This window comes from Ammospiza nelsoni, chromosome 9, assembly GCF_027579445.1.
Source record: "Ammospiza nelsoni isolate bAmmNel1 chromosome 9, bAmmNel1.pri, whole genome shotgun sequence".
Classification (NCBI taxonomy): domain Eukaryota; kingdom Metazoa; phylum Chordata; class Aves; order Passeriformes; family Passerellidae; genus Ammospiza; species Ammospiza nelsoni.
In genome coordinates this window covers 33,168,541-33,193,844 of record NC_080641.1, presented here as the reverse complement: position 1 = coordinate 33,193,844, position 25,304 = coordinate 33,168,541, and the positions used below count along the sequence as shown (strand labels likewise).

The following is a 25,304-nucleotide window of genomic DNA, read 5'->3' as shown; positions in this document are numbered from 1 at the left end:
GGTACTTTTTCCCCCCAGTGCTTTGCTCAGATTCCCATTCCTTTCCCAAACTGCTGCTCTATCCAAAATTTTCCTCCATAGGCCTCTGCTCAGTTAGTTAAATTGCAAAGAAGAATGCATTTCACAGGCTTCTTGAATATTCTGCCCCCTCCACCTAAACTATCTCCAACATGTGACTGACCTCAGCTCCTCCTTTCCTTTGCACTCAGGGCTGTAATCCTGTGTTCCTCTTGCAGGGACATTCCTCACCTGAACACACAGAGCTCCTGCTGCACTGCTTGGTTCTTCAGAGCTGCCAGAAGATGCAAACAGGGTCAGGACTGAACACATCCTGCAGCTCAGCTCAGCTCAGGCTTCCTGCACAGCTGAGCAGCTCTTCCCTTCCCTTCTCCCTCACACACCTGCATGCTGTGGTTTCAGTGTCTGAAACTGCTTTTATGTCCAGCCTCAGCAAGCAGGAAAAGCAGTTCTTCCATAATGGCTTCACCCCCTCTGGGACAAGCCCTTCCACACTGGGCATTCAATGCAGCTCCTCATCCTCAGATCTTCACTCCAGAGGGCTGAAGGCTGCCAGTCTTCTCCAACAGCACTTCTGGGCAGGGATAGTGCACAGGGAATGAAATCTGGCCATGGGAGTAAGGATGCAGCACATAAATCACCTGCAGAGCAGGCTGGACAGAGCAGACAGTTTTCTTTTCCCAACAAAAGCAACAGTGATTTAGAGCTGTACCTGTCCTCTGTGTCCTCTCAGGTGGGGCTGAGAACAGGCAGAGACCCTCACCCTCCTCAGCAGCAATAATTACTGAGTCACTCCACAGCCCATCTGCAGAGGGGTTTTACATTTTCACTTCACAAGGCCCTTTGCCTCTCAGTCTGTGGGCTGAGCAGAGGGAGCCAGCTTTGGGTGGGATTAATGAGCTGGAAACAGCAGAGGAGAGCAGCACAACTCACCACATCCAGACCCTCTTTACAATACCTTGAAACAGGGTATTTGAGGTGGTGTAAATGTACCAACATACAGAACCAGCTTGTGCATTGCCCAGAAACACCAGCTAGGGACCATGAAATACACAGCTTGGAATAAAGACACCAAAGAATTAATTTTAAAAATCTTTATGTGAATATAAAAGGATTTTTTCCAAAGAAAAAAATAAAACCGAAAGTTTAAAAATTAGTGCAATTTTTTGAGTTCTATGCAACACAGTGTTTACATTTGTTTTAAACAGAAGATGTAGACACCGATACACTGAAAACCTTAACTTAGGGGAAGGGGAAACAGAAACAAGTAAGAAAATTATTGTACTAGACACTACCAACTCCTAAACAACAGTTTTCATTTTCTAATTTCTAAACTATTTATGGCTACCTAAATAGAACATCAGTATTGCTTATATTACTTATTTCCAAGTAAGTGTATATCATAGAAAATAGAATACCCATATATATATATATATATGTTTTTTTAATGAACAAAAAAAATCAGGTGAAAATTTTTTTTCAGTGAACGTTTCTTAAACCACTATATAATAAGGTTGTTGCAAAAGAATCTTCTCAAAACTGCTGCCTGACCCATCTTGAGTAAAAGAACCTACTAGTCCATATTTTGTATTATTGCTATAAAACACTTCTCTCCTCCAGAGTAATTAATCTTACATAAAAAATAATTAACAAATGATATGTCAATCAGAACATATTTTTTTGTTTCTTTGGATCTACAATACCCGTTTTACTGGAAACTGGATGAATTCCTAATAATGCCATTTAACTTCAGCAGGGTTCAGTGGTTACACCTCATATTTTTTTACCTCATTTATTTTCACCTCATTTGAACTGAGCTGGTACAAATTCACCTTTCAGGAGAGCCAAGGGAGCTCTCTGTTCCTCCTGCCTCAGCCGTGGTGCATACCAGGGCTCTGCAGCTGCATGCTGGACACAGCTCAGCTGTGACACAGCACTGATTTTAGCAGCTGTTTGCTTTGACATGGGTGAAGCAAACATTAAAGTGATGCTGACCTAATGGTCCTTCCTGCACAAGCAGATGAGCTGAAGTCAATACAACACCATGGCTTATACTCCAGTATTTATTTCCACACATCAGTTCCTCGTTCAGAGGACAGAACCCAGGATTAACTAGTTGTATAAAAGCTGTTTTAAACAGGTTCTCAGTCCCAAAGAAACCCTTGAGTGATATTCACAGGCTTCACTCTTAACAGTTTGGAAAAGCCCCGAATAAGCAACGTTTCATCCAATACCTGAAAACCAGATTCATTTTGGCAACCCCAACATGATTACTGGGGACAGCTGTGCCCTGAAAAAGGCTGATCCCTGCCTGTAGATCAGGATTTAAATTCTTCCACCACTAGTCAGAAGACAAACTTCCAATTAAATGATAGGGAGATTCTTAGTTATTTTTGGTCCCAGGGTCTGCAGTTTTGAGAAGTGTAAGTCAAAGACATTTGCTCCAAGTTTGTCACTATTCAGCACCTGACAGTCTACTGACACAGCTCCACTACTGGGAGAAGTACAACAAATCAAGCCTACCAACTACATGAGTATTTGAAGGACATCCATGAAAGTTTCCATGCTGCAAAGAACGAGGGTTAAGAGACCCACTCAACACCGTCAGCAACAGCTCCACGTTTCACCAGAACACACCAAATACCAAACTTCAGGAATGGAAGCATCTTGCTAAGCCTTAATCTGCTGCTCCACTGCTCACCACCACCTCCCTCCCACCCACAGCACTGGCAAATTAAATATGCAACTGTACTTTAACAACACCAACTCCACTAACACCACTGCAGCAATAAAAGACCTCAAAACCCACGAGGTAGTCCCAAGAAGCACAGAGTCCTGAAAAACACCACCACAGACACTCTCCAACAGCCACGTGTCTGGCTCATGCCACACTGAGCACGAGCCTGGCTTTTAAACAATGCCTTGTGAAGGAGGAAATCTGTTGAATGTCTATTCATACATACAGCACTGTAAAACAACCACCACAACTAAGAAGCAACTCTAAGTAAGTTGTATCAAAAATGAATGCTTGCTTGCCTTTTCTCTGGTATGACATGCAATGCCCAATTAAAGATTTAAGATGCTGGGGAAGGAACAAATTAAAGGACAAGCTATAGTGAGGGGCAGGCAAAATGACACACTAGCCAAAGGTCCCAATTCAAAACTTTAAATTCTGTATAGCTGAACCCTGATCTCAAATCAAAGATGGCCTTAATGGTAAGACAAGTGTGTTTTCATTCTCACAGGCAGCTGAATTTTATATTAGATGGTGGTCTGGTACAGCACCCTCAAATACTTAAATTAAGTGTATTCATTTCATTTTAAGGGCTGCTGCAATTTTATTTTATTTAACTATTGGTATAATGAACTTTTTCTAGACCATTTGCAAAGAACAGACATTAACAGGTTTCCTAAAATTACAATTCAAAACAAGAGTTAGACATTTGGGAAATAAAGTCACAAGTTTTGGGGAAGACAGCAACTTCCTGCACACAGATGTCAGGTAACAACCCCCATTTAATCTTCAATCAAACTATTACAGCTTATGCACTTTGCTCCCTGCCAACAACCAACCTCTGCTGCCAGTAACTGCCACAGCCATCTCTCACTCCTCTGCCTAGCACAGTTAGTTCAGAATAGCCAAGTGAAACTACGTTTAAAAAAGAGGAAATACAATTTCCATGCACAGGCTTGTGTAAATAGGTTGAAATAAATGGGGGTACTTCCCACCTAATCCCCTTTCTGCAGATAAATGCAGTATACCAATATGCCAGACATTTAAAATATAGCCCAGACTTTTTGAGTTAGTATAATAGCTTTTTTCTTACCCAGGAAAAGACAAGCTTTTTTGGCTTAAGTGAATTCATCTTAAAGACAGGTTTTCCTCAGTGCATATATGCACCAACTTAAGCTTTGCTTTTTTTTTTTTTTAAATAAACTGAGAAATTCTGTTTCTCATAAAACAAATCCTGTCTTCTGTTACATAACAACTGGTACTACACCTTTATTTTCTTCTATAAATGCAAGTACTTTCTTGCTTTTAAAATTGTACTTTCTACTCTAAAAACCTCTTTTTTAAAAAGATGTTACCAATCTTTTAGATCTGTTTTCAGAAGAGTCTAGCAAAAATGTCCAATATTGCCAGTTTCCTGAAGTACACCTTTGCATAACATCTTCCATTATAAAAGTCAACTTTCTAGCCCAAACCCACTTAAATAAAGTTTTAAATATATAGTGCCAAATTTCATATTTACAATATAATCTGAAGGCAAATAGAAATCTCTTAAGTTGTGCTTGTACATGCTGCAGTTATTAAATCTACTTGGAAAAACTACATGCTACTACCCTCTGGCTGATCACCTTAATCCCTTCCTGACAGGCTCTGATGTTGTCATTTGCAGCTGCCCAGCATTCTAACCTCCTCTCTCATCAAGCAGGTAAAGTGGAAAGGTATAAAACATTTAAGGACACTTTAGCATGTGAGTCTTCTTCATGTCCTGGTGTTTAATCAGATGTTGCACCTGGTACTTTAACAGTGAGGTTCCTCCTGGTGTTGGTGACGTGACGCTGCTGCGCCAGGAAGGAGCGGCCGGGCCCGGCCCCGCAGCTGCCACTGCTGCCCACCAGCCTGGCTTCCATGCCCAGCTTCTGCAGACTCAGGCTCTGCAAGAGGCAAACAGCAACTTCAACAGCAGCAAAAACAGAAGGAAAAAAATCACCCATCCTCCTCATGCTTTCTTAGTATGCACACAGAATTTTTCCCGCTGTATTTCTTAGGTTAATTAAGACTTAACTGGTACCTGTAGCAAAAGATGTTTCAAAAAGTGGATTTTTGACCCACCTTGTTGTACCATGCAGTTACAATCAGCTTTTCCTCATAGTCACGTAGCTTGGCTATTTTGTATTCATTCTGCAAGGACAAATCTCAGTTAAGCCACAAATTTTATCTGCATAAACTTGCTGCAGTTCACTGAGTGAAATAAACACAGGCAGCAGAAATGCTCCAATACACCAAATAACTACAAAGCCTAGAAGTATAAACAAAGATACTTCCATAAACAACTGAGAGAAAAATATCAGCCTGTTTTAAGAAGAGGTAGAACTACACAAGTTGCAGTTAGAAACACAAACAGAATTTGGAAATGTACTCTGAGGGTTTGTGTGGGGAAATGCACAAGAGATCTGCTGTGTATCAGAAAATCCATAAATAATTTAGTAATTTTTCACCTGAAAAGAATGTACCTCCAGTGACAGGCTAATTGCTATTATATAATATACTCCCTTGTACTCATACATAAAAGAAATGTGAGGCCACAGCATTTACAGTCAGACCTATCAGCCTCCTGAATCATGCTGAGGAGTTCTTATTTGCTCAGGCAACTATTCCAAATAGTTCTGTCAATATTGCTGTGAAACTCAATGCACTTTTTTCTGATGTTTGGACTACTGTCAACAATCCTTTCAGAATTTCAGCCAGACAGATTTTACTGAATTACTAGGCAACAACATCTTGAATGACTAATATCAGAAACAGATTATATTAGAAGTTATTTTTAATACGTAAGATTTTTACCTCTAGTGCTTCAATTCTTTTGTCTTTTTCCAGTATCTGTTTTCTGAGCAACATAATTTCTGCTGATGCTGGATTTAGCTTGGGGTCTAAGGTTTTTATCACCTGGACAAGGCAAAACAAGAGCATTGCAAGTCAGTTTGATTCTCAACAGCTCTGCATCTCACCTGCTCAAAGGAAGAGCATGAGAACATGCTGGGCACTGGTCAGGCTGTTACCCTGTACAATAGAGACCAAAGGGTACAAAGGAATGCTTACTGCACCTCATGCTCAGCCAGCACCTCAGAATAAACACTGTTTATTCTCTCAGATTTAACTGACTGCAGTTGAACATGTGACTAAAAATGCAATTTGCAGCGACTGCTTTTAATTGGGAAGTGGGGACACACACACTCAATCTGTTTAACAATTTATGAGGGAGGAATGCATATGCTCAGAAACATGCCACTCACATTCCTTGCTTTTTCAAGGTACATTTTATATCTTTCTTCCATTGCTTTCATATCCTCATCTTTTTTTCGTAAAGCTGCTTCCAGCTCTCCAATCTTCTGGGCTGTTTACAGAAATTATCAACATAGACATACAAAATAAAAACAGACATGGTACTTTCAGGGCTTCTGTGTTCTTTTGATTTTACTATCCCTCAAACAGAGAGCAATGTAGAAGCTAGAAGTTCAAGTTTAGAAGGTTTAAGTTCTTATCTTTGTTTCAGCTGTCCCACCTGACCCTGAAATCCCATTTTGCAGAGCACTGTTCAACAAACCTCATCCCCCCCCAGGATCCTCTCCCTGCCCACCACCACACACAGAACCCCTCCAGACCCCTCAGGTCAGATTTAAAGCTAAGCTGCAGCAGAAAGCCTCATCCAGACAACTATCCCATAATCCAGTGGCTATGGGAATCATTTCAGAAGAAACTTAACACAGTCTTATTAAAAAAATACCAAAAAAAAATAATCCCCAAACCACAACACAACTCACGGTTCTGACTGTCATCAGGCTGGAGCTCTGCAAGATCAGCCTCCTTCTTCTGTAACTCATCATGAACCTCATTCAACTTTTCCCTGTGAATGGAAAGCTGGGGTAAGGAATAATTCCAGGTTTAACAGCTGGAAGCATATACTTCTTGACAGAAGTATTTAAATGACTATTTTAAGCTCCAGCAATTTTTCATATATAGAAGGTTTGAATAGAAATATTAATATCATAAAAGTTGTGACTTCTGAGTTGATCTTACTTTAGTTAAAACTAGGAAAATTAACAATTAAGCCCCTCCAGCATCATCTTAGGAAGAACTACATCTGCTGACAGGGCTGGAAATATTTCAGAGGAGTAGAATACACTTTGAGTGATGGTTTTAGCAGTCTGTTGTAGAATCAGAACAGTTAAAATGCAGGTGGTGATGAAGAGACAGTGAAGTGGTACTGGTACTACGACGAGATGATCATGGTCAGAGTAAACAAAACTATATTTACACCAATATTTAACTCTATGCATAATTCTCAAATCAGTGGCTTAGAAAAACAAGACATCCCTACCAAGATTTAACCATTTCCTGTGCTCTATTTAGCATAAACAAGCTATTGTGGATGCATGTGCCTTACTTACATATGTGCTGCCAATTTCTGCTTCAGGTTGCTGGACTGTGAAAGGAGAGAGTTAAAATTCAGTTGTATTTCAGTATTTCATACCATGCAACATTCAAGGGCTCTTACAAATCAGCCAAGAATACTTAGCACAACTAAATAAGCCAAAGCAAATAAATCTATTGAATGATAAAAACAGGGACTTTGAAAGTAAAGCAGACGGGTTACAGTTCCATAGAAGGAATCACAAGGAGCTTTTCAAGTTAACTGCAGTTGATATGGAGGTATTCCTCAGATACACTGAAAAATAAGATGCTAAACAAAGGACTTGATGCCAAACTGGAGGACTTGAAACAAAAGTGGCAAAATGTTTCACTTACTCCTTCAGTCTTGGATCCCTGCTCCTGTAAAGTCTTTTGCAGATCTTCAATCTGCTGCTGTAATCCTCCGATACGCTCTTCATTGAGCCTTTTAGGAACAAAACTCAATTACTGCCCATCTAAATAAATAGTTTACAGGCAGATTTTTCTGTTTCATTAGTTTTTCACAGGGTCTACCCAGCATGACTTAAGCCACAAATAAACTGATTTCAAATGCTTTTAGTGTGACTGGAACTTCTGCAGAAACAAACACATGAAGCTTTACTGAATATTTTATAATGAAATTCCTATTGTCATGTTAAGTTTTGAGAAAACGTAACTATCAAAAATTTTCCTTTTCTAGTAAATTTTTTTATCATTCATTGATAGAAAACCCACAGTCTAACAGTCTGAAGTTCTAGAAATAGAGTTCACATCCATTCTTGGTCAACCAAGAATAATTCAGATTGAAGGAGAGTGTCCTGTAAGCAGCACTTCCTTCAGGGTATGGTACCCACAGATCTACCACATTTAAACCACTTTGCTTCTTCCTTGCTTCACAATCCTTCATTTATTGTGAAAGAAAAAGTTCCTACACTACAGATGTAATGTACAAGTCACCCTAAAAACTCCAGAGATCATTTTTGCTGTATTTTAAGGTGCAGTTTCCCCCATCACCTTTTCTCAGTTTCCAGCTCGTTCACTGTCCAGTGCTTCTGCTCCAGCTCTTCCTGGAGCTCAGCAATCCGTTCATTTTCTGATCCCTCCTGTTTCAGCAGGAGCATCTTATTTTCATGCTGCAGCCGAATAAACATTTCCCTAAAGCAAAAACAACAAAAAAAGTCACTATTAATTAAGAAGGTGACTAAGAGGAGGAAGAAGTAGTCCTGTTCACTCCCCCAATATTAAAGTGAGCCAAGCAAGTTGTACTTAATGATGCAATTGGGGTAACAATGCAATTTGTTATTAAATGGCAAGTTAAAATGCTTGAAAACTTTAAGATATATGAGCAGACTTTTAAATTGTCACTCCAAAGCCAGATTTATACACACCAATCTGATATGGCTTAAAGAAAAAAAGCAAATTTTAGTGTGGGGAAATAATTATTAACACCTATATGGTGGCAAAGGAAGGAGTGGGATAAAGAATCACATTGATGAAAATATTGAACTTTCACAGAGGCATTTTCATGCCCCACCTACGAACATCCCAAATAACCTCAGCTTTTGGATCTCACCTATATTCCACTGGCAGAATTTCAGCAGCAAGATTCTCATGGCTTTTTTCACCTGAAATCACATGAGGGGTTTAATGCAGCACACTTACAGAAATCTCAAACCCAAATAAAAGAGAAGATAAAGCAGTACCTGTTTGACTCAGGTGATCCTGCTGCATCTGTGCACACCGCAGCTCCTCATTGGTCTCTCTTAATGCATCACACTGCACTATCAGTCTCTAACAAGACACATTTGAGATAGAATTAGGTCAGGCTGCACCACTTTTAACACCAAATAACATTAATCAGAAGTAATAATGACACATGCAAATTTAGGCTGGTCTTGACAATCTTGGAGATCTTTCCCAACCTTCATAATACGAAGATTCTATATTTTGTTTTATATGTGAATGCACACACACAGGGCACTAAACTTCATTTTTATGGTGGCACTACTTCCAGGAAGGTTCTCCTCATGCAGAGGATCTGAGAGAGATTTAGGTGCTCAAATAAACTCTTAAAGGGACTTACCTCTTTTTCTTTCATTAAAGCTTCATATTTTTCTTCAAGTCGCTTCATTTCAAACGCCAGCTTATCAGCTCTTTTGGATTCTTCAGACAGTTTGTTATGAAGCTCCTGGACCTTTTCATAAAAGCTTTATTTAGCATAGGAATGTTGCAAGATGCTACTTTAAAAAGCTACATTAAGACAATCCTTCCTGCCCAATTCAGCCAAAATAAAACAGTTGGTTTCTCAATCTTAAGGAGGCAGAGATGGGATGGGGGCCTCTGTGTTTTGAGGGGGTTATATTGATTTTTGGTTGGTTGGTTTTGAGGTTTTTTCTGTGGTTTTTTTTTTTTTTTTTTGTTCTGTTTTGTTTTTATTTAACTCTTTCTAAATTCCTACGGAAATTAAAATAAAACTTATAATTTTTATGAAGAATGGTAAGAATATGAGAATATAAGAATGTAGTGACGGGACATGGGGAATGCGATCAAATTGAAAGAGAACAGGTTTAGATCAGGTATTAAGAAAAAATTCTTTACTGTGAGGGTGGTGGGACCCTGGCACAGATTTCAAAGGGAAGTTGTGGGTGTCCCATCCCTGGAAGAGTTCAAGCTCAGGTTGGATGGAGCGTGGAGCAATCTGGGACAGTGGAAGGTGCCTCTGCCCATGGCAGTGGAATAAGATCATCTTCAAGGTCCCTTTCCAAGACAAACCATCCTATAATTCCACACAAATTATCTCAGTAAAAGCTGAACAACCTCTCCCAGGCACACAAATTACCTCAGTCAGAGTAAAGAAGAAAAGCCTGCAGACTATGGACTCTCACATCAGTTGAGAGGGCAACTACAATTAAGCCTGCAAGTTTAACAAACAGGGAAAAGCCCACAAGGGAACCGCAGGGTATCAAGGAGTTTTCACAACTCCGAAATTCCAGAAGGACAATGCAGGGTTGTTAGGGTGTTCCCAGCTACCTGGGGAAACGGGAACCTTTCAAACACAAGTGCAGCACTACCTGTTTCTTGTAGGTTTCCAGCTGGGCCCGTGCTGCGTTGGCTTTCCGGAGCTCATCCTCCAGGCTGACGGTGTTGTGCATGTACATCATGTTGGTCTCCTGCAGGGACTTGACCTGCCTGCGGAAATCGTTCAGGTCCTGCAGCTTCTTCCGATACACCTCCACTGTCGACTCCAGCTTGCTTGCCTTGTCTGCAGTAGCCCTGGAGGTGTCAATAGCAACCACAAGGAAATGTTACAAAACTCACACCCTGCTGACACACACTGTTTTCAAAGAGAGATGTGGCATGCTTAGCAGCAGTTACGTTTCACTGCTTTATTTTTAAATGTATAATTGACACAAACTTGCTAGTAAAAACTGAAATCAGCCAGCCTTCAAGTGAGACTGACAGTCACACGCCAGAAATAATACCAAGGGTTAGTGGGTCAAATATCCCTGAGGAATTCTGTGGCACCACAACATCCTGTGCTAGACAGTCACTCAAAATACTGGTACCTGGTATGTTCTCACTGGGGGATTATTCAGAATTAGAACATAACTGCTCTGTGAAAATGATCACTGGCAGATACACTCAAGAACTGTCAGCTGATCATTAAAAAAAATCTACATGGTGAAAACCATTGGGACCATACTTTTAAAATTAATTTTAATATTTGTGTTTATTATCTGCATTTGTATCTCGCCAGAAGCTGGTACAAGAAAATAATGGAAAAAATCTACAGCTAGGATTTGTTTCAGATGTTATTTAAGAACCACTAAGTTAAACACCTGAAACCACTTTTCTTTCCATCTTTTATTCATATTGTTTTATGAACAGCAGATCTGCTTTCACAATACAATTTATTTTGGATATTTCTTGGGTGGTCTAGTATTTAATACAGTTTAACTTCCATAAGAATTTAATGTTACATTAAATTCTCATGGAAGTTACTGTGTGTTTCACCTTCATTTTGTTAATGATCTCACTAACCTAAATCTGGCCTAGAATGCTGACACCAGAACTTAGGTTAAAATTCTAGCTGTACATATGCTTTTGTACATGGGAACTTCCACTTTCTGTCTCATACAAAGAAGCTTAAGTTCTGTAGTTATTAATTCTGCTTCAAATTCCATGTGTCATCCTTGTCAAACAATGGAGCCTTTCCCTGAAAGCCTGCACTTCACCTCTGCTTAGCCAAAGAGCTCATCCAGGTAACATCTGCAGAAATAACACCTCAAAAAAATCCTGTTACATACAAATCCTTGGATTTAGCCATTAAATCCTAATGTGTGTGTGTGTTGAGCTCTCTCTGCTACCTACCTGAGAATGTCATTTTCATCTTTCAAGGCTCTTGATTCTTCTGCCAGAGAGGTCAGTTCATTGTTTCTATGTTGCAGCTCAATCAATTGCTTTTCTAGATCTTCACAATGGACACGATAATCATCTTTTGCAGCTTCAAGCCTACCAGATCAAAACCAGTACTTTTGTTAGGAACTCATCACTATTGCACAGTTTCTTTAGTACTAGAATTACTAAAAAGAAACAAGATAGAAGGAAAATACTGATTTAAGTAGCTGGGAAAATTTTACAGTAGACATGTAACATTTTGTTGTCTACCTGTTAAATCAAAATGCATTGCACACTACAAATTTATCACATCAGTATCAAGGAATCACATGAAAAGAGATTTTGTTTCCCCATATGGATATAGAGAGAGACTAAAGAAAAAAATAAATCAGTTCAGTAGAGACACATGGTGGTGTTGGGGGGTTTAGCTTTTGATCTGTTGACACACAAATCAGCACTCATTTTTTTGCCTTCCATCACATTCTTCCCTTTTTGGAAGTATTAGAGGGCTATTCCAATTACAAAGCGATACTTTATACAAGAAGTAACAGATTCTTTTTCTTTTCAAATGTAAGGACTGCCTTTAAAACATGCTTAGACAGCACTAGACAGCTTTTAATGCAATTGAGATGGAAAAGCCTCAAATAGTACCAGCAATTTTCAGAGTCCATTAGAGATTTAGTGAGAGATTTTGGGGGGAAATAATTTCATACCTGAAGTTTTCTTCTTGCAATTGTTCCAGCTGCAACTGTGCACTAAAATACTTTTTTGCAACCATGGTATTTGGATCATCAAGAGAGTCGTCTAATTGCTCTAGTCTGTCATTCATAATCTCATTTTCTGACATCAAGCTGTTTTTCTCATCCTGGAGGGCAGCCACCTAGCACAGATAAAACAGCATGAATAGTATAAGACCTGTCCAAAGTAGTGAAGCAAGACAACAATACATCAGCAAATTAGTTAACGAAAAAGGCTGAGCATTTAGAAGTTTTAGAATGTAGTTTACAGAGCACACTGGAGCATACAGATGCTTTAGTGTATGACAGTTATGAAGCACTAAAGGAAAAGTCCCTCTAAATAAAAAGACAAATTTCTGTAACTGAAACCACGGTAAAAAGGCAGACAGTGATATGGAGAGAAACTGCTACTTCCATTAAAAACACCACGGACGCCGTACAAAAAACTCCGAGTGCTGCTGCAACAAGTGTCCATCTTGCCTGTAGTTGACAACCAGAAGCAGCAGGGCGTGGCCAGCAGCCCAGGCTGCCGTGCTGAGCGGGGATGGCTGCGGGAAGCGGGGTGGGCCAAGCGCACACGCACGGACAGCCTGGCCAGCCTGGGCGAGCATGCAACCCTGGCAGCACACATGGCTGCCCCATGTCACAGCTAAGCACAGGGGCTACAGCACTGCACTCACAGCAGCCAGCCTCACAGCCACAAGGATTAAGAGGATAGAACCTTTCAAGTTTGTCTAGTGAAAGCTGCTGTGTTAATTTTAACGTCCTGTCGAACATAGGAGCACGCAGCATGTGTTAGTCGACTGCACTGAAACAGGGACAATGTGCTTTTTGGGTTATGTTTTCCTGAATTATAAAGTAAACCTACCTTTCTTATACTCTTGGAAAATATCAAGGAAGACTGAGACCTTACAAGTGAATTTATTAAGAATTAGTTTAAATGAGAAGCGTCAAGTCAATATTACGGCTTCAAAGAAATAAAATAAAATAAAACATAACATGATGACATTAAACAGATATAATCTACAGTATGCAATATTAAGAAACAATTTCTTTGTGATCATAATTTAAAAATCTATCAGGCAAACAGATGTAAAAGTCAAACAGTGATTAATCTGCCACTTCATGAGGTGCTGGCTTTCTAGGTTCACTCCTTTTTATGTACCAGATGTCATTTACTATTTACACGCACAAAACACCTGTGAGTAGGGAGCACATCTGAGTCTTGCTCAGCCTCCTGTTCAAGGGTCAGCCACTCCTTAAGCATGCACAACATTCAGACTTTCAGAATAATCCTGAAACATCACTCATCTCAGACTTAAAAAAAAACCCTAAAGATCATACTATGATACACAACTCAGAGCAAGTTTTACATCTTTTCTCAGTTGCCTTCTGGTAGCCTTCTCTTCTTTTTTAATTATTTCAATGTAGCAAAAGTGGTGTCACAGTCAACAGAAATTATGAGAGGGTTTAAAGACACATCACAGTATTACAGAGCTGTGCTGTCATCAACTCATCTGTTTATTTTCAGTACCTTTCCCTTGAACACCTTTCACCTGCCCCATGCCATGTTATGAGCAACTGGCTCTGCATCACCTATGATTAATTAATTGAGAATTCTGGATGAAAAGCCAGAGAGAACAGGAGAACACCTGGGATTTCTCCTGCCGATTCTTCTCACGAACATTTTTACATCCCTGCTTTCACCAGGAAGCTTTACTACTGCCTCAAGAAAAAAAGAAAATTAAATATCAACTCAGTTATAGCAGTGGCTTCCTGGGCATGGCAAGGAGCTCTGAGCTGCTTTAGACACAAGCATTCTGCTTTTACAGTTGTCATTGTCAGCAAGAAATGTAAAAGTGGCCTCTGCTTTTGTGGGTGCTCATTTCCAGAGGCTCTCACAGCCAGTACAGCCCTCTGGCTCCTCCAAGAAGATGCCACCCCAGTGTTCTCTTTGTGCAGAGCCAAATCTGACAGGAATTGCCTTCCCACATAAAACTCTTTCTATTCTCAGATTATAGTGCCATAAGAGAGGGGCTAATAAGTGATTTTTTCTTTAAAGTGTTGATTGAAATGCAAATTTCTCTTTATTGTCATGAAGTCCTCATTCCTTTCTCTCAAGAGTGACTTGATTAACTGCAATATCCATTAAAAACAAAAATAGGCCTATTATTAGCTTTGTTTGAAAATGTCAGCAAGGATCTATTAGTTTTCATTATTTTTATCCTGAAATCTCCTCCAATGTTGCAATTGTGTATGAGAAAAAGTTAGCAAGTTTTAGATAAATTATGAATTTTTGTCATTCATCAACTCCTATTGAAACAGCATGATTTTCCTATGATTAAATCTAATTACTGTTTATGACATGAAGTGGATTTTTTGGACTCAGTACAAAAGACTAGAGGACTAAGAATGAAAAGGGCAATTTTTAATACCATGATAAGGTTGTTTTAACACTACCTGCTACTAATGGTAAACATTAACCTGAGACAAAGAACCTTTGAGATAAGCTGGCACAGGGCCTCAGCTTACACTTCCATCAGAAAACTCCTTCCAGTAACTGCATTTTGGAGCACAGAATAATTGCTTTTCTCCCACAAGCAGGTACAAATTCTCACCAAAATTTAAATGCAAAATGCACTTTGCCCTTAAAAATTTCTGCATCTTAATAGCATCACCACTATATATTCAAGAAACAAACAACTGACTGTTTCTTACCTGCAAATCCAGCTCTTGACATCTTTGTGCCAACTCCTCTTTTTCTGCTCGTGCTTCCTCAAGGTCTTCCAAGGCTTTTTTAAGCTTTCAAAAATAAGGCAGTCAATCACTATGGCCCATATTCAAAGTACTCAGTTACAGCTTCTAAAATGCCTCAATTGCTAACACCCATTGTTTAAGTTTGTTGCTGGGTGCACACATTGACACACAAACCTATAAATACTCTGCTAGATCAGAGTCCCTGCTCATTTCACCTGCCTGATCATCACGCTTAGAAAGTAAATTATTGAAACACAACAACTTAGGCTAAAGGCACAACACAGGAATGTGCTGTCACCATTTTCATATGCCTTGAAAGAAAAGTTCATTTTATGTGCAACATCCTGTAGTGTTCAGGTTATCAGGAATTTTCACAACTCCTTTAAAATAACCTGAAGTACTCAGCCTGACAATGCTGATGGTGCACCCCTACCCCTCCCTGCAATGTGGGTTTGCACTGACCAGTTTCACCCTATGCAGTCACTGTGCGTTTTTTAAAGAAGTTATAGAATAACAATTTTTTAGTTAATTAGCACTGAAAACCAGCATTTCTTCATTTAAGGTATGGCCAGATACCAACTTACAGTTCAGGCTTGATCTACAACAGCAACACAGATCAGGCAATTACCTGCTGCTCCACTTCACTTGATGCATCACATGGGGAAGCACTTGTTACCTCCTTGCTCATGAGCTACAGAGAGAGGCCACAGGAAAAAAGGTTAAATTAGAGGTTATAGATCTGTGAGTTCACTGTCTACTGAGTACCAACTGTATTTTCCATTGTGTTATTGCATCCCTTCAATGTACCAAAACAGATTAATAGTGCTCCCCCTCATCTCGTGGCTGGTAAAAGATTTAAAGAGATCTCCAGTAAGATGACTTTTTCACCTCCCTCCTCTCAAAAGTAATCAAGTTTGCAGTAACATTGTATTGGATGAATGTGTGATGTGTTGAAGGTATTGCCACCCCCTAATCAGTCAAACTGGAGTGAACCAAAAGACAGGATTTCACTCCACTGATTTAACAGTTTTCACATTTCTTTGTGTCCGATTAATTGCCACTAAACAAACAAAGAGAACATTACTTCTCAGATACAAAGATGTACAGTGTGTATTTACCAACAACTAAAGGGCTTTAATCCTCTCAGAAATTACTGAATTATTTCCAGACCTTCTTCTAGAAAGTTTACTTAGTCAGAAGACAACAAACACAAGCTTTATGGATTTATTTCTACCAACAGGACAAGTACAGCTTTAAAGACTATACAGACAATTTAAATCTAAGTTATAAAGCTTATTACCAACTCCACTGTTACCTTGATGAGGGTGCAATTACACACCACCTTTTCTTCACAATCAGTGTTTAGTTTTTGCCTCTCTCCACACTCTGCTTCACACTCCTGAAGCTCTCAAAAGCCAGTGACTGCAGAGCTAAGCTGTGAGCTGGATCACTAAGATGATCCAAGCAAGAACAAATTAAGACAGGAGGAGGAGCACACCGTGACAGAAATAGCAGAGATGCAGCTGCAAGCTTCTAAGTCAGAGGCTGGAATGGTCTGTCAGAACAATGCAACCTCACAAACACAATCAGCTTAACTCTGGGACCAAGACTACAGCACTGGGACACAATTTCAGAGTCTAACCAACTTTCAGAGTCTAACAGTTTCAGTGGCTGGCAACTCTATACATTTCTTGTGTGGAACAAAAAATTCTTAAGCATTTGTTGTATGTTTGGGCACCATGAGTCTAAAACCAAAACCTTTTGGCTGGGGTTTAAGGTCTCTTGGCCCCAAACCTCCCAAATAATTTAGGAAAGTACTTATACTTCTCCCTGACCTTTGCTTGGATGAAAAAATTCACAGAGGTCAACAAAAAGATATTTGGACTTCTCAACTGACAGCATCAGGCTATGAACTGCTACCTACCTCTTGAATGGCTGTCATGACAACGTGCTGAACAGACTCTTCAAGGGTCATGATATTCTGTATGTGCTCTGTGAAAAAGGATTTGTAGTGACTCATGACAATGGTCATCTCAATGGTTTGAGTAAAATGATAAACTGTTTGCTGAAAGATCCAGAAAAATCTAGTATCCATAAAGCTCCCTCAAAACAAGTAGTGCTTTCTGTACAGAGGAGTACCATTAACCACCATCATTATTATCCAGTAATATGGCAGATAAGCACAAAAGATTATAAACTCTTAACTGGACAAATCTATACTCTGCCTAAGGAGAGATGCCATCAGAGCATGGAGGAATAGTTCTGGTAAAGGGAGAGAAAACAACCAATTCAGTCTTGAGCCTCTGCAGGCAGAGAAGCAGTTTCTAATTTAAGGACTTAATTTAATTTTGCTATATTTGCATTTGAATAGGTCTCAGTACATATTTTAACAATATGAATAGACCATACACATTTCAGACTCTATTTTTAAACCTACTCTGAACAAAGTTTTGAGTTTTATTCACAGACATTTCCCAGGGAATTTCTGCTTTTAAGTGAACTCCAGTTTCAGAACAGACATTCAGTAAATTAACAACCTTGATAAATAAGAAAGAGAAGTTTCTACATCTTTTCCACCTTAACTATCACCTGAGGCAGTCTGCTGTTTGCTGAGCAGGTTAAGGTAGTGCCTACCTTGTTTCTTCTCACAGTTGACTGCACAACCCAAAATAAGCTGCAGGAGCCTGCCCAGTTCAGTGGGATCTGAGTTCTCAGATATCCGGGTCAAGTCTGGAATAAGCTCTTCTGCAATCTGCTGACCCAGGAACTGAAAAAAAAAAATAATATTATAAGAAAAAGTAGACTCGCACTTTTGTTCAACATGAAAATCTGATATCATGTAGGAAATCTGGGCTCAATAAGCCAGCCAGAGAAAATGCCCTAGCAGTATGTTATCAGGTTTAGTTAACTGAGCACTTCTACAAGAAAAAGTGACAACAGTTAAAGTTATTTGGACAGTTCCCACATATGAGAGAATTCATTTATTTTACCAACATAATAGGAAAAGGAATTAATAACACTTCCAGATGGAGTTGCTTCCAAATCCTTCAACAAAACTTCTCATAACTTTAAACAAGTTCTGCTTCTGGGCCTGCCAGAGATGGTCAGAACTGGCAGCACATCAGGGCCTGGCTCTTGGTGTCACAGCCCAGCCCAGCAAGACCAGGAAGCCACAACAAGATCTGGCAAGTTTTTTTAAACCATACCCATTACATAACTGTAATCACATCGATACAAAATTCAGCAATTTTTTTAAAATTCAAAATACAGCCTTTTATGGCTACTGTACTCATCCCTGCATGAGACAGAACAGGAGGATTCCTATCTTGGCTCCCAGCTTCCCACTGAATATCATAAAACCTACACTGGGGTTGCTGAGTCTGTTCTGCTGTGTACAACAGGATTAAAACTTCTCTACACAAGAGCAAACATGAACACACACACAAAAGTCAACAGGATTCTGCAGCTCAGCTCTTTCAGCATTCACCTGGGCAGAGACATGGCTCCCAGTTTGTACTCCAAGAGCCTCATCTAAAACACACCTGCACAAATTAATTTCATATTCACTCAGACCTCCCACTTAATAGATAATTATCATGCATCTGCTGCCTAAAAGGTCCTCAGAACAAATTACAGTTTTTTTCCTACTTGGCTGAGTCAAGGGGAGCAGTAATCATTGTGTTTAATGATGAGAACAACAACAGTAAATTTTTTCCATACCTCATGATAGTAGTCCATAATTCCTTGTAGTATCTTCTTCAAATTACTGGACTAGTTGTTGTACATGAAAGACAAGGTTATAATTTTATTTAAAATGTTACTTCTCTTTAAATCAAATAATAATTTCTAATAAAATTGGTTACAAGGCAGCTCTACGAGAGGACATAGGAAGAGAAATATCACAGCAGAAAATGCCCATCCAGCAATGCTGGAAGGCTCTTAAACTATCAACAGACTATTCAAGCTCATTTAAAATATCCTTGAAAAGCGTGAGATTAATTCTCTAGGTTTTGGACTGCCAGATCTCAGGACAGGCACAACATCCAACCCCACAAACTTCATTATTTTCAGTTTTAAATACCTTTATTCTCCAGTTGTCACCAACATCTTCTTTGATGCGACTGAGCCAAGATGCATCAAACCAGGCAACATCTCTGAAATAAAATGAAATTATTAATCAATGAGCACAGACTTAAATAAATAAGACAGCAAATTCCCAGCATTTAAATCATCTGATGCTGAACTCCAGTGTCTAACAAGGCAAGAATTCCTGGGGATTGCAAGGTAAACTTATATCACAGGAGATTTCCATGCTGCTGGCTGCATTAAGGCTCCCAGGGCTGGGAGGATTTCTCTGTGTGCCTGAGCCAGCTATGGATGGAGCACAAGGATGTGGAGGCTTTTGTCATGCTGATTTTTATTTACTAATTTTTATACCTGATAAAGTAACCATAATGAGGTAAAGAAACATCTTTTTTTTTGACTAGTGCTGACATTATGTTTGGTACCTATTCCTGTAGGCTGGACTAACTAATGTTGACTCCAATTTGTCAAAGGCATGTATTAGGAAAACCCTTTAAACTACTGGCATTTTGTATATTTTGTATATCTCTGGTTCCCCTGGGCAGAAGGGGATTCAGTTTGCCAGCATAAACCAAGGATAAATTGCTGAGGGAGGTGTTACACACACTCAGCATATTTAACAATATTTAACTTTGACAGTGCACTGTTTATTCACTGGTCTCAAAGCACCTAATAAAGAACAATCATTATCCCCACTTGCACAAGAACCAGCTTGGTGACAAGAAGTTTGCTCAAAGCACGTGGCTGCCTAACACCCAAAATACATGGGGAGCAACTCTCAGCAAACCCTAAATCAATTTTTGCCATGTCCAGAAAAAGGGTGAGCTGTCTTTTAAAAGTACATTTAAAATCTTTACAAACAGACAGGAGAGTTTCTGAGATCATTTTTTTGGGGTGGGGGAGGTGGATTGTGATAGTGTTGAAGTAACTTCTTAGTAATTACACAATGATACTTTGAACCTGAGGTAGTAATGCAGACTTCTCTTCAATTACCTGGACCAACAATAACAATAAAATTGCAGTGATGACTTGTAGTATGATACTATTTCTAAACAAGACTTGCATTTCAACCCTCTATGCAAATTTCAAAACTAGTGCATCACTCAGACTACCAATCTTCAGCACACCAATAGAACAACTGATCAAAAGTAAAATAATTCCTAACTATTAATTGCAATTGAACTTTTACAGTTCTTGTCTTCCACATGAATAGTAAGTTGTCATTTAAAACCCAGAACTTAAATCTAAATAAACTGAGCAACCTCAGTAAGAAAAGAACAAAAAGCCATGCCTTTGGAATCTTTAGTTTCTCATTCCAAAAAGGAACACATTGCCTGAAGCATGGAAAGAGTGCTGATGGGAAAAGTGAAGAAGATAATGTCATCCTTGCCCAATTATCCCCAAGTATGAATTTAACACTGCAGTATTTGTACATCTTCTCACCATCTTTCCCACCACGTCATTAATCAGCTATGATACCATGCCCAAAACAGCAATACAAAGGCACAACCCATCTTCTGTTATCAACTGTCCACTCTGAATTTCTGCCTGCTTTAAAAGCAACTATATCTGTCAAACACAAAAACCTCAGGCAATTGAATCCCTCCTCTTCCAGCTGAAGAATCAACTTACATTTGGTGAAGCACCTGAGCCATGGCAACCCCGTTAGTCAAGTCCTGGACATCCCTGCAGGGTGCAGCTGTATTGAATGTCTGCAGCTAAAACAGGGGAATAAAACAGGTTTAGTTTCAGCAGACAATAAATCAGCTGCCATCTTCCTTCTCCCCTTTCAGGAACAACCATTTAGCAAGATGTCCTTCTACCTGAAATCCTTTTTGAACCACACAGACTTTAAGCCAACCCAATTTTCTCAACACTTGTGACTGTTATGACTGGTAGCTTAAAAAGTTGGTAGGAACACCCACGCTCTCTTTTTTCATGCTAGCCCTTCTCTTGTGAAGCAGATTATGGAAAGATAACTTGGGAGACCGAAGTCATATTTATCCAGCCTTTGAATTATGTTGTAGTGCTTAGTTCTGGACATAACTACCTAAACAAAAAACCAGCATCACAATAAGGTTATCAGAAAATTGATAAGGAAAAAAAAATCCAGTCTTTTACTACAAGAACTTAGTAACAGAAATAGGATGGGATTACCTCAATGTTAAAATGTTACTCTGTTTTAAATATTGTGGGATGTTTTTCAAATTATCCCCAAGCTTATAGACAATATTTTGACAGAATTAGCTGCATATTTAGAATTGTAATATTTTATTCTTCCAAAGACAATCAACTCAGAACTAATTATTCTAGATGAGAGAGCCATTTCCATACACAGGTGAGCTCATCACAGTTACTCAGAAAAATAAGAGCCTTCTTTACCACAAGAAACAAAACAGAAAATTTACTATTAGTACTACTAAAAGATAGAATAAATGGGAGCAAGTATGAATCCTTATAAATCCTGCTCACTGCAGAAATGGACTTCTTAAATTTAGTGTATTTACAATGTCCTAAATTACCTGTCCTCTGCAAGAGGCCTTTCCCAAACATCCTGTGCAACACAAGCTGCTTCAGAACTCCTGGTAAAGAATGACCTTGTGCTTGGGAAATGGAGCTACTGGGAGCAGAGTGATGGAAAAGCAGTTTTCAGCTGAGAGAATCTCAGGTAGTTTTTGTCCACTCTGTGTTTATAAGAAGAGTGACCATAATTCTGAGTCCTTGTTTGCTTCTTTCAGGAAGAATCCAGTCAAGCCAAGAGAAAAATAGGCAGAGCAAGGGGATTTTTTTAAATTTAAAAAGTGGGTTTAAATCCTGTTTTACAGGAAGTGAGAAGTCAGTAATCCCTCATAGGTTACATAAAAGATTAAGTGGAACAGCACAGCCCAAAGCTGCTCTGCCTGACAGCCCTGGCTTCTACTGCTCCAGCAGCCTCAGCACAAGCACGGGCATGCAAGTTTACATTCCAGGCTGGGCTTCCCAAATCCAGAGTTTTATGGCACAATGTTGTGCTGCTGCCATCTGGATATGCCCCTCATAAAGCAAGGAAACTGTGATACACAGGTGCAACCTTTTCACCTGAGCCTGTTAGGGCAGATAAACAAGGCCTTAGAACACCCTGACATGCAACACTGCTTTATGCATGATCTCCCAGAATAGAAACAGCTAATTAAAATTAAGCAAAAAGCAGAACTGACAGTCTAGGTTTCTCTATGTATTTAAAAGTTGCATGAGGACCTGGAAATAATAAGAGAGTAGAGATATTAATTATGGGTTCTCCAAACCTCATGCCAGCCCAATCATTTCATCAAAATGGATTTTTACTGTTCTTGCAAAACCAATGAAAGTGGCAGGCGTGGGGAGGAGGCTGGAAAAAGAAGCCACAGACTTCAGGACTGTAGCAGTGCTCTTTCTTCCCTCTTTTTGTCAGTTTTACTAAATATAGCTCCAAGGATAGGCTGCTACTCATGCTGAAAACCATTTTGTGAATCCCACCCCAAATGCACTCTGCCACCTGCTGCTACAGCAAAAGTTCTCAAAGTTCTCATTACAAAGCTGTAATTCTCCCAATATACAGCTGAAAAGTTAATTTTGTAGCTCTACCACCAAACATTTGCAGATGAAACATGAGTGTAAAGAGTGCCAGCAGAAATCAGCCCATCCACCTGGGAAGGTGTGCCCTCAGCTTCCCTGACAATGACGGGTTGAGTTACTCCACCTCACACCCAGATTACACACACAAGGGACAGAGGTTTTACAGAGTAATCAAAGAGATTTTAAAATAAAAATAAACATTGCCATGCTGAAACCAAGTATATTAATAGAATAAGTCAGCCACTGGACAGAATGAACATTACCAGTGGTGCCAAGGCCAAGCAGTGCATTTATAGTGGAAAATGCTTCCAATTTAAGATGTTGCCATAACTCCAGTCCCTGCTTTGGAGGCTAAGGTAGTTCAGCACTGAAAAACACCCAATTAACTATTCCTCTACACAGAGGAAAAATAACTAACTTAGAAAATTGTTTCTGCAGCAGCTTGTGAGTTCCACCATAGCAGGTATTACCCAGTCAAATTTTCATGGATACTCATTAACATTACCCCTATAATTCAGCTCAGCTGCTTTATGTTTTTCCTGTAAAATCCTCAGAACTTTAAACTCATTGACACCTGGGCTACAGAAACAACAGGTAACATTTTTATTTGAATCTTCTCTTCTCTGGACGCAGAATGTTTTCTAATATTGCATTTGGTGAAATAAATAGGAAAATGCCAGATCTGGCAGCACAATACAGAGAATCATAAGCATCTGTTTGCTATATTAATGAGTAAATAAACTGGGAAGCCATTAGAAGCAGAGAGTTAAAGAACCTTTTTCTCTCCAAACACAGAGCACTCCATCCCCCTCTCCTCACATCACTTTTCTCCCTATTATTCACACTGAAGTTCAAATTGTGAAGGGATGTTTCAAACACATCCAAGTGTTAAGAATCAGTTTCTAAGTTGCAAACTAGGTCCGAGAAATAGGGTGCTAAATCTAAAAACATGCAACTGCTGAGTGCTGTATAGAAATCCTGAACATAGGGTTGGGTCTTCCTTTACACTGACACAATTGTTCAGTTTAAGGCCAGTTAAGGTTCCGTTAAGATTCATGATGTGATTATAGCTACTGCACTGTGAGCACGCCAAAAATGACAATTAGGATAGAAATATTTAAAGCAGGAATTGTGAAAAATAAAAGAATTCAGCACTGCTGACAGGAGTTTTGTGGGAAAAAATGCAGTGATTTTTTTTGCCATTGAATCACGATGGAGTTATTCTCACCTGACTACTGAGGGGAAAATACAAAGTTAAAGAGCCCAAAAAAAGAGAAAGATTAAATAACAAAAGATATCCAACATAAGGCCACCAAAATTCTAGACAGCAAAAAAACCTTGGGAGAATACAGTGATATAGTGTCACTAAAAGGAAAGTGGAAGGAGGAAAAAGAAAATAAGAAATTGTTTATCAGTGACTTATTATAGACTTTAACTCATTAACACTTCTGTGCTGCCATGCAGAAATCAAGAACACCTACTTAGACTGCTGCTCCTGTTACTTTTACCAGTTTCATTCCTGGATTTCTACAATGCCTCTAAAACACTCCCTTCTCTCCATGATTTACACTTCAGAGGCAAAACTCCTGCTATTTCCAGAGAAACCCTTCACACAGGTAACTGAGACCTTCCCTGCCAAGATTTCACACAGAAGTTCTATTTCATAGAGCTCCCTGTCACCGAAATTACTGCACCTGCAAAACCAGAGTTACAGACAAGGTCACAGAAGAAGCCTGGAGAGAAAGACAAAGAGGAAACAAGAGGAATTGATGAATTTAACAAATATGTTTGTACTCGATGACCTTAAAAGTCTTTTCCGACCTAAACAATTCCGCAGCTCCAAACAGGTGCCTGTGGCACAGGTAACATCACACACCCAGGCGTGGCGTGCCTGACTAATAAACGCTTTAACCAGCCGGTATGAAATACTCTGAGGTTTCTACGCCTGTCAATTCAAATTAATTGAATTTATTTATTAATAGTGTTAATTGCCGAGCAGTTTCCACACTGAAGCCACCGCTGGAGAGCCGCACTTGGGCCCACGGGATATTCCGACCGCCACATCCACACTCAAGGGTGCCGCGGGAACATTTGCTGGCTGTGAGCAGCGCGTCCCAGGCAGCCCCGCTGCCGCGGCCGTGCCCGACCGAGCCGCAGCTCCCGCTCCGCGGGCGGGGACCCAGGGAGGGGTGGCCGGAGGGACAGGGAGAAGGATGGAGGGAAAAGCCCCCGCCGCTGGCGCCTCCTCGCTGCCCTCGAGGGTCCCCAGAGGCGGCAGAACCCCCGCGCCACTCACCCAGAGGATGAGGCTGTCGCAGAGCTGCGGGTCCGCCGGTTTCGCCTCCATGGCGGCGGCGGCTGCCGCGTCCCCCCCGCCCTCAGGCCACCCCCGCTCCGGAGGCTCCGGCCGCGGCTCCGCTCCGCCCGCGCGTCCCCGCGGGGGCGGGGCCGCTGCCAGCGCCGACCACTCAGCGCCCGCCCCTGCCCTCAGAGGCCGGGAGTGACAGCGCGTCTAACAAATCAGAGTGGGGAAGGGGTGC

At 40.1% G+C, this 25,304-nt stretch overlaps 1 protein-coding gene across 1 annotated transcript; it reads right to left on the bottom strand.

Moving 5' to 3' along the window:
- Positions 1–1,097: 1,097 nt before the first annotated feature.
- Positions 1,098–25,140, bottom strand: HOOK1 (hook microtubule tethering protein 1). The gene is made up of 22 exons (XM_059478131.1): positions 25,061–25,140; positions 20,803–20,888; positions 19,169–19,241; positions 18,808–18,858; positions 17,722–17,854; positions 17,012–17,079; positions 15,716–15,778; positions 15,049–15,132; positions 12,307–12,473; positions 11,567–11,707; positions 10,267–10,468; positions 9,279–9,389; positions 8,899–8,986; positions 8,769–8,820; positions 8,210–8,350; positions 7,553–7,640; positions 7,195–7,229; positions 6,568–6,650; positions 6,040–6,140; positions 5,591–5,692; positions 4,859–4,927; positions 1,098–4,680 (listed from the first exon to the last, which is right to left on the bottom strand). The coding sequence occupies exons 1-22, from the start codon at positions 25,109–25,111 to the stop codon at positions 4,522–4,524; spliced, it is 2,148 nt and encodes a 715-aa protein (XP_059334114.1). The 5' UTR covers positions 25,112–25,140; the 3' UTR covers positions 1,098–4,521.
- Positions 25,141–25,304: the final 164 nt, after the last annotated feature.

Excerpts from the sequence above, each read along its gene's own strand:
- HOOK1 (XM_059478131.1), bottom strand. The coding sequence starts at position 25,111 with ATGGAGGCGAAACCGGCGGACCCGCAGCTCTGCGACAGCCTCATCCTC. Across the intron at positions 15,779-17,011 it reads TCATGACAGCCATTCAAGAG|CTCATGAGCAAGGAGGTAAC; the intron begins GTAGGTAGCAGT and ends CTCTCTCTGTAG. Across the intron at positions 7,641-8,209 it reads GAGCTGGAAACTGAGAAAAG|GCTCAATGAAGAGCGTATCG; the intron begins GTGATGGGGGAA and ends TGTTCCTAAAAG.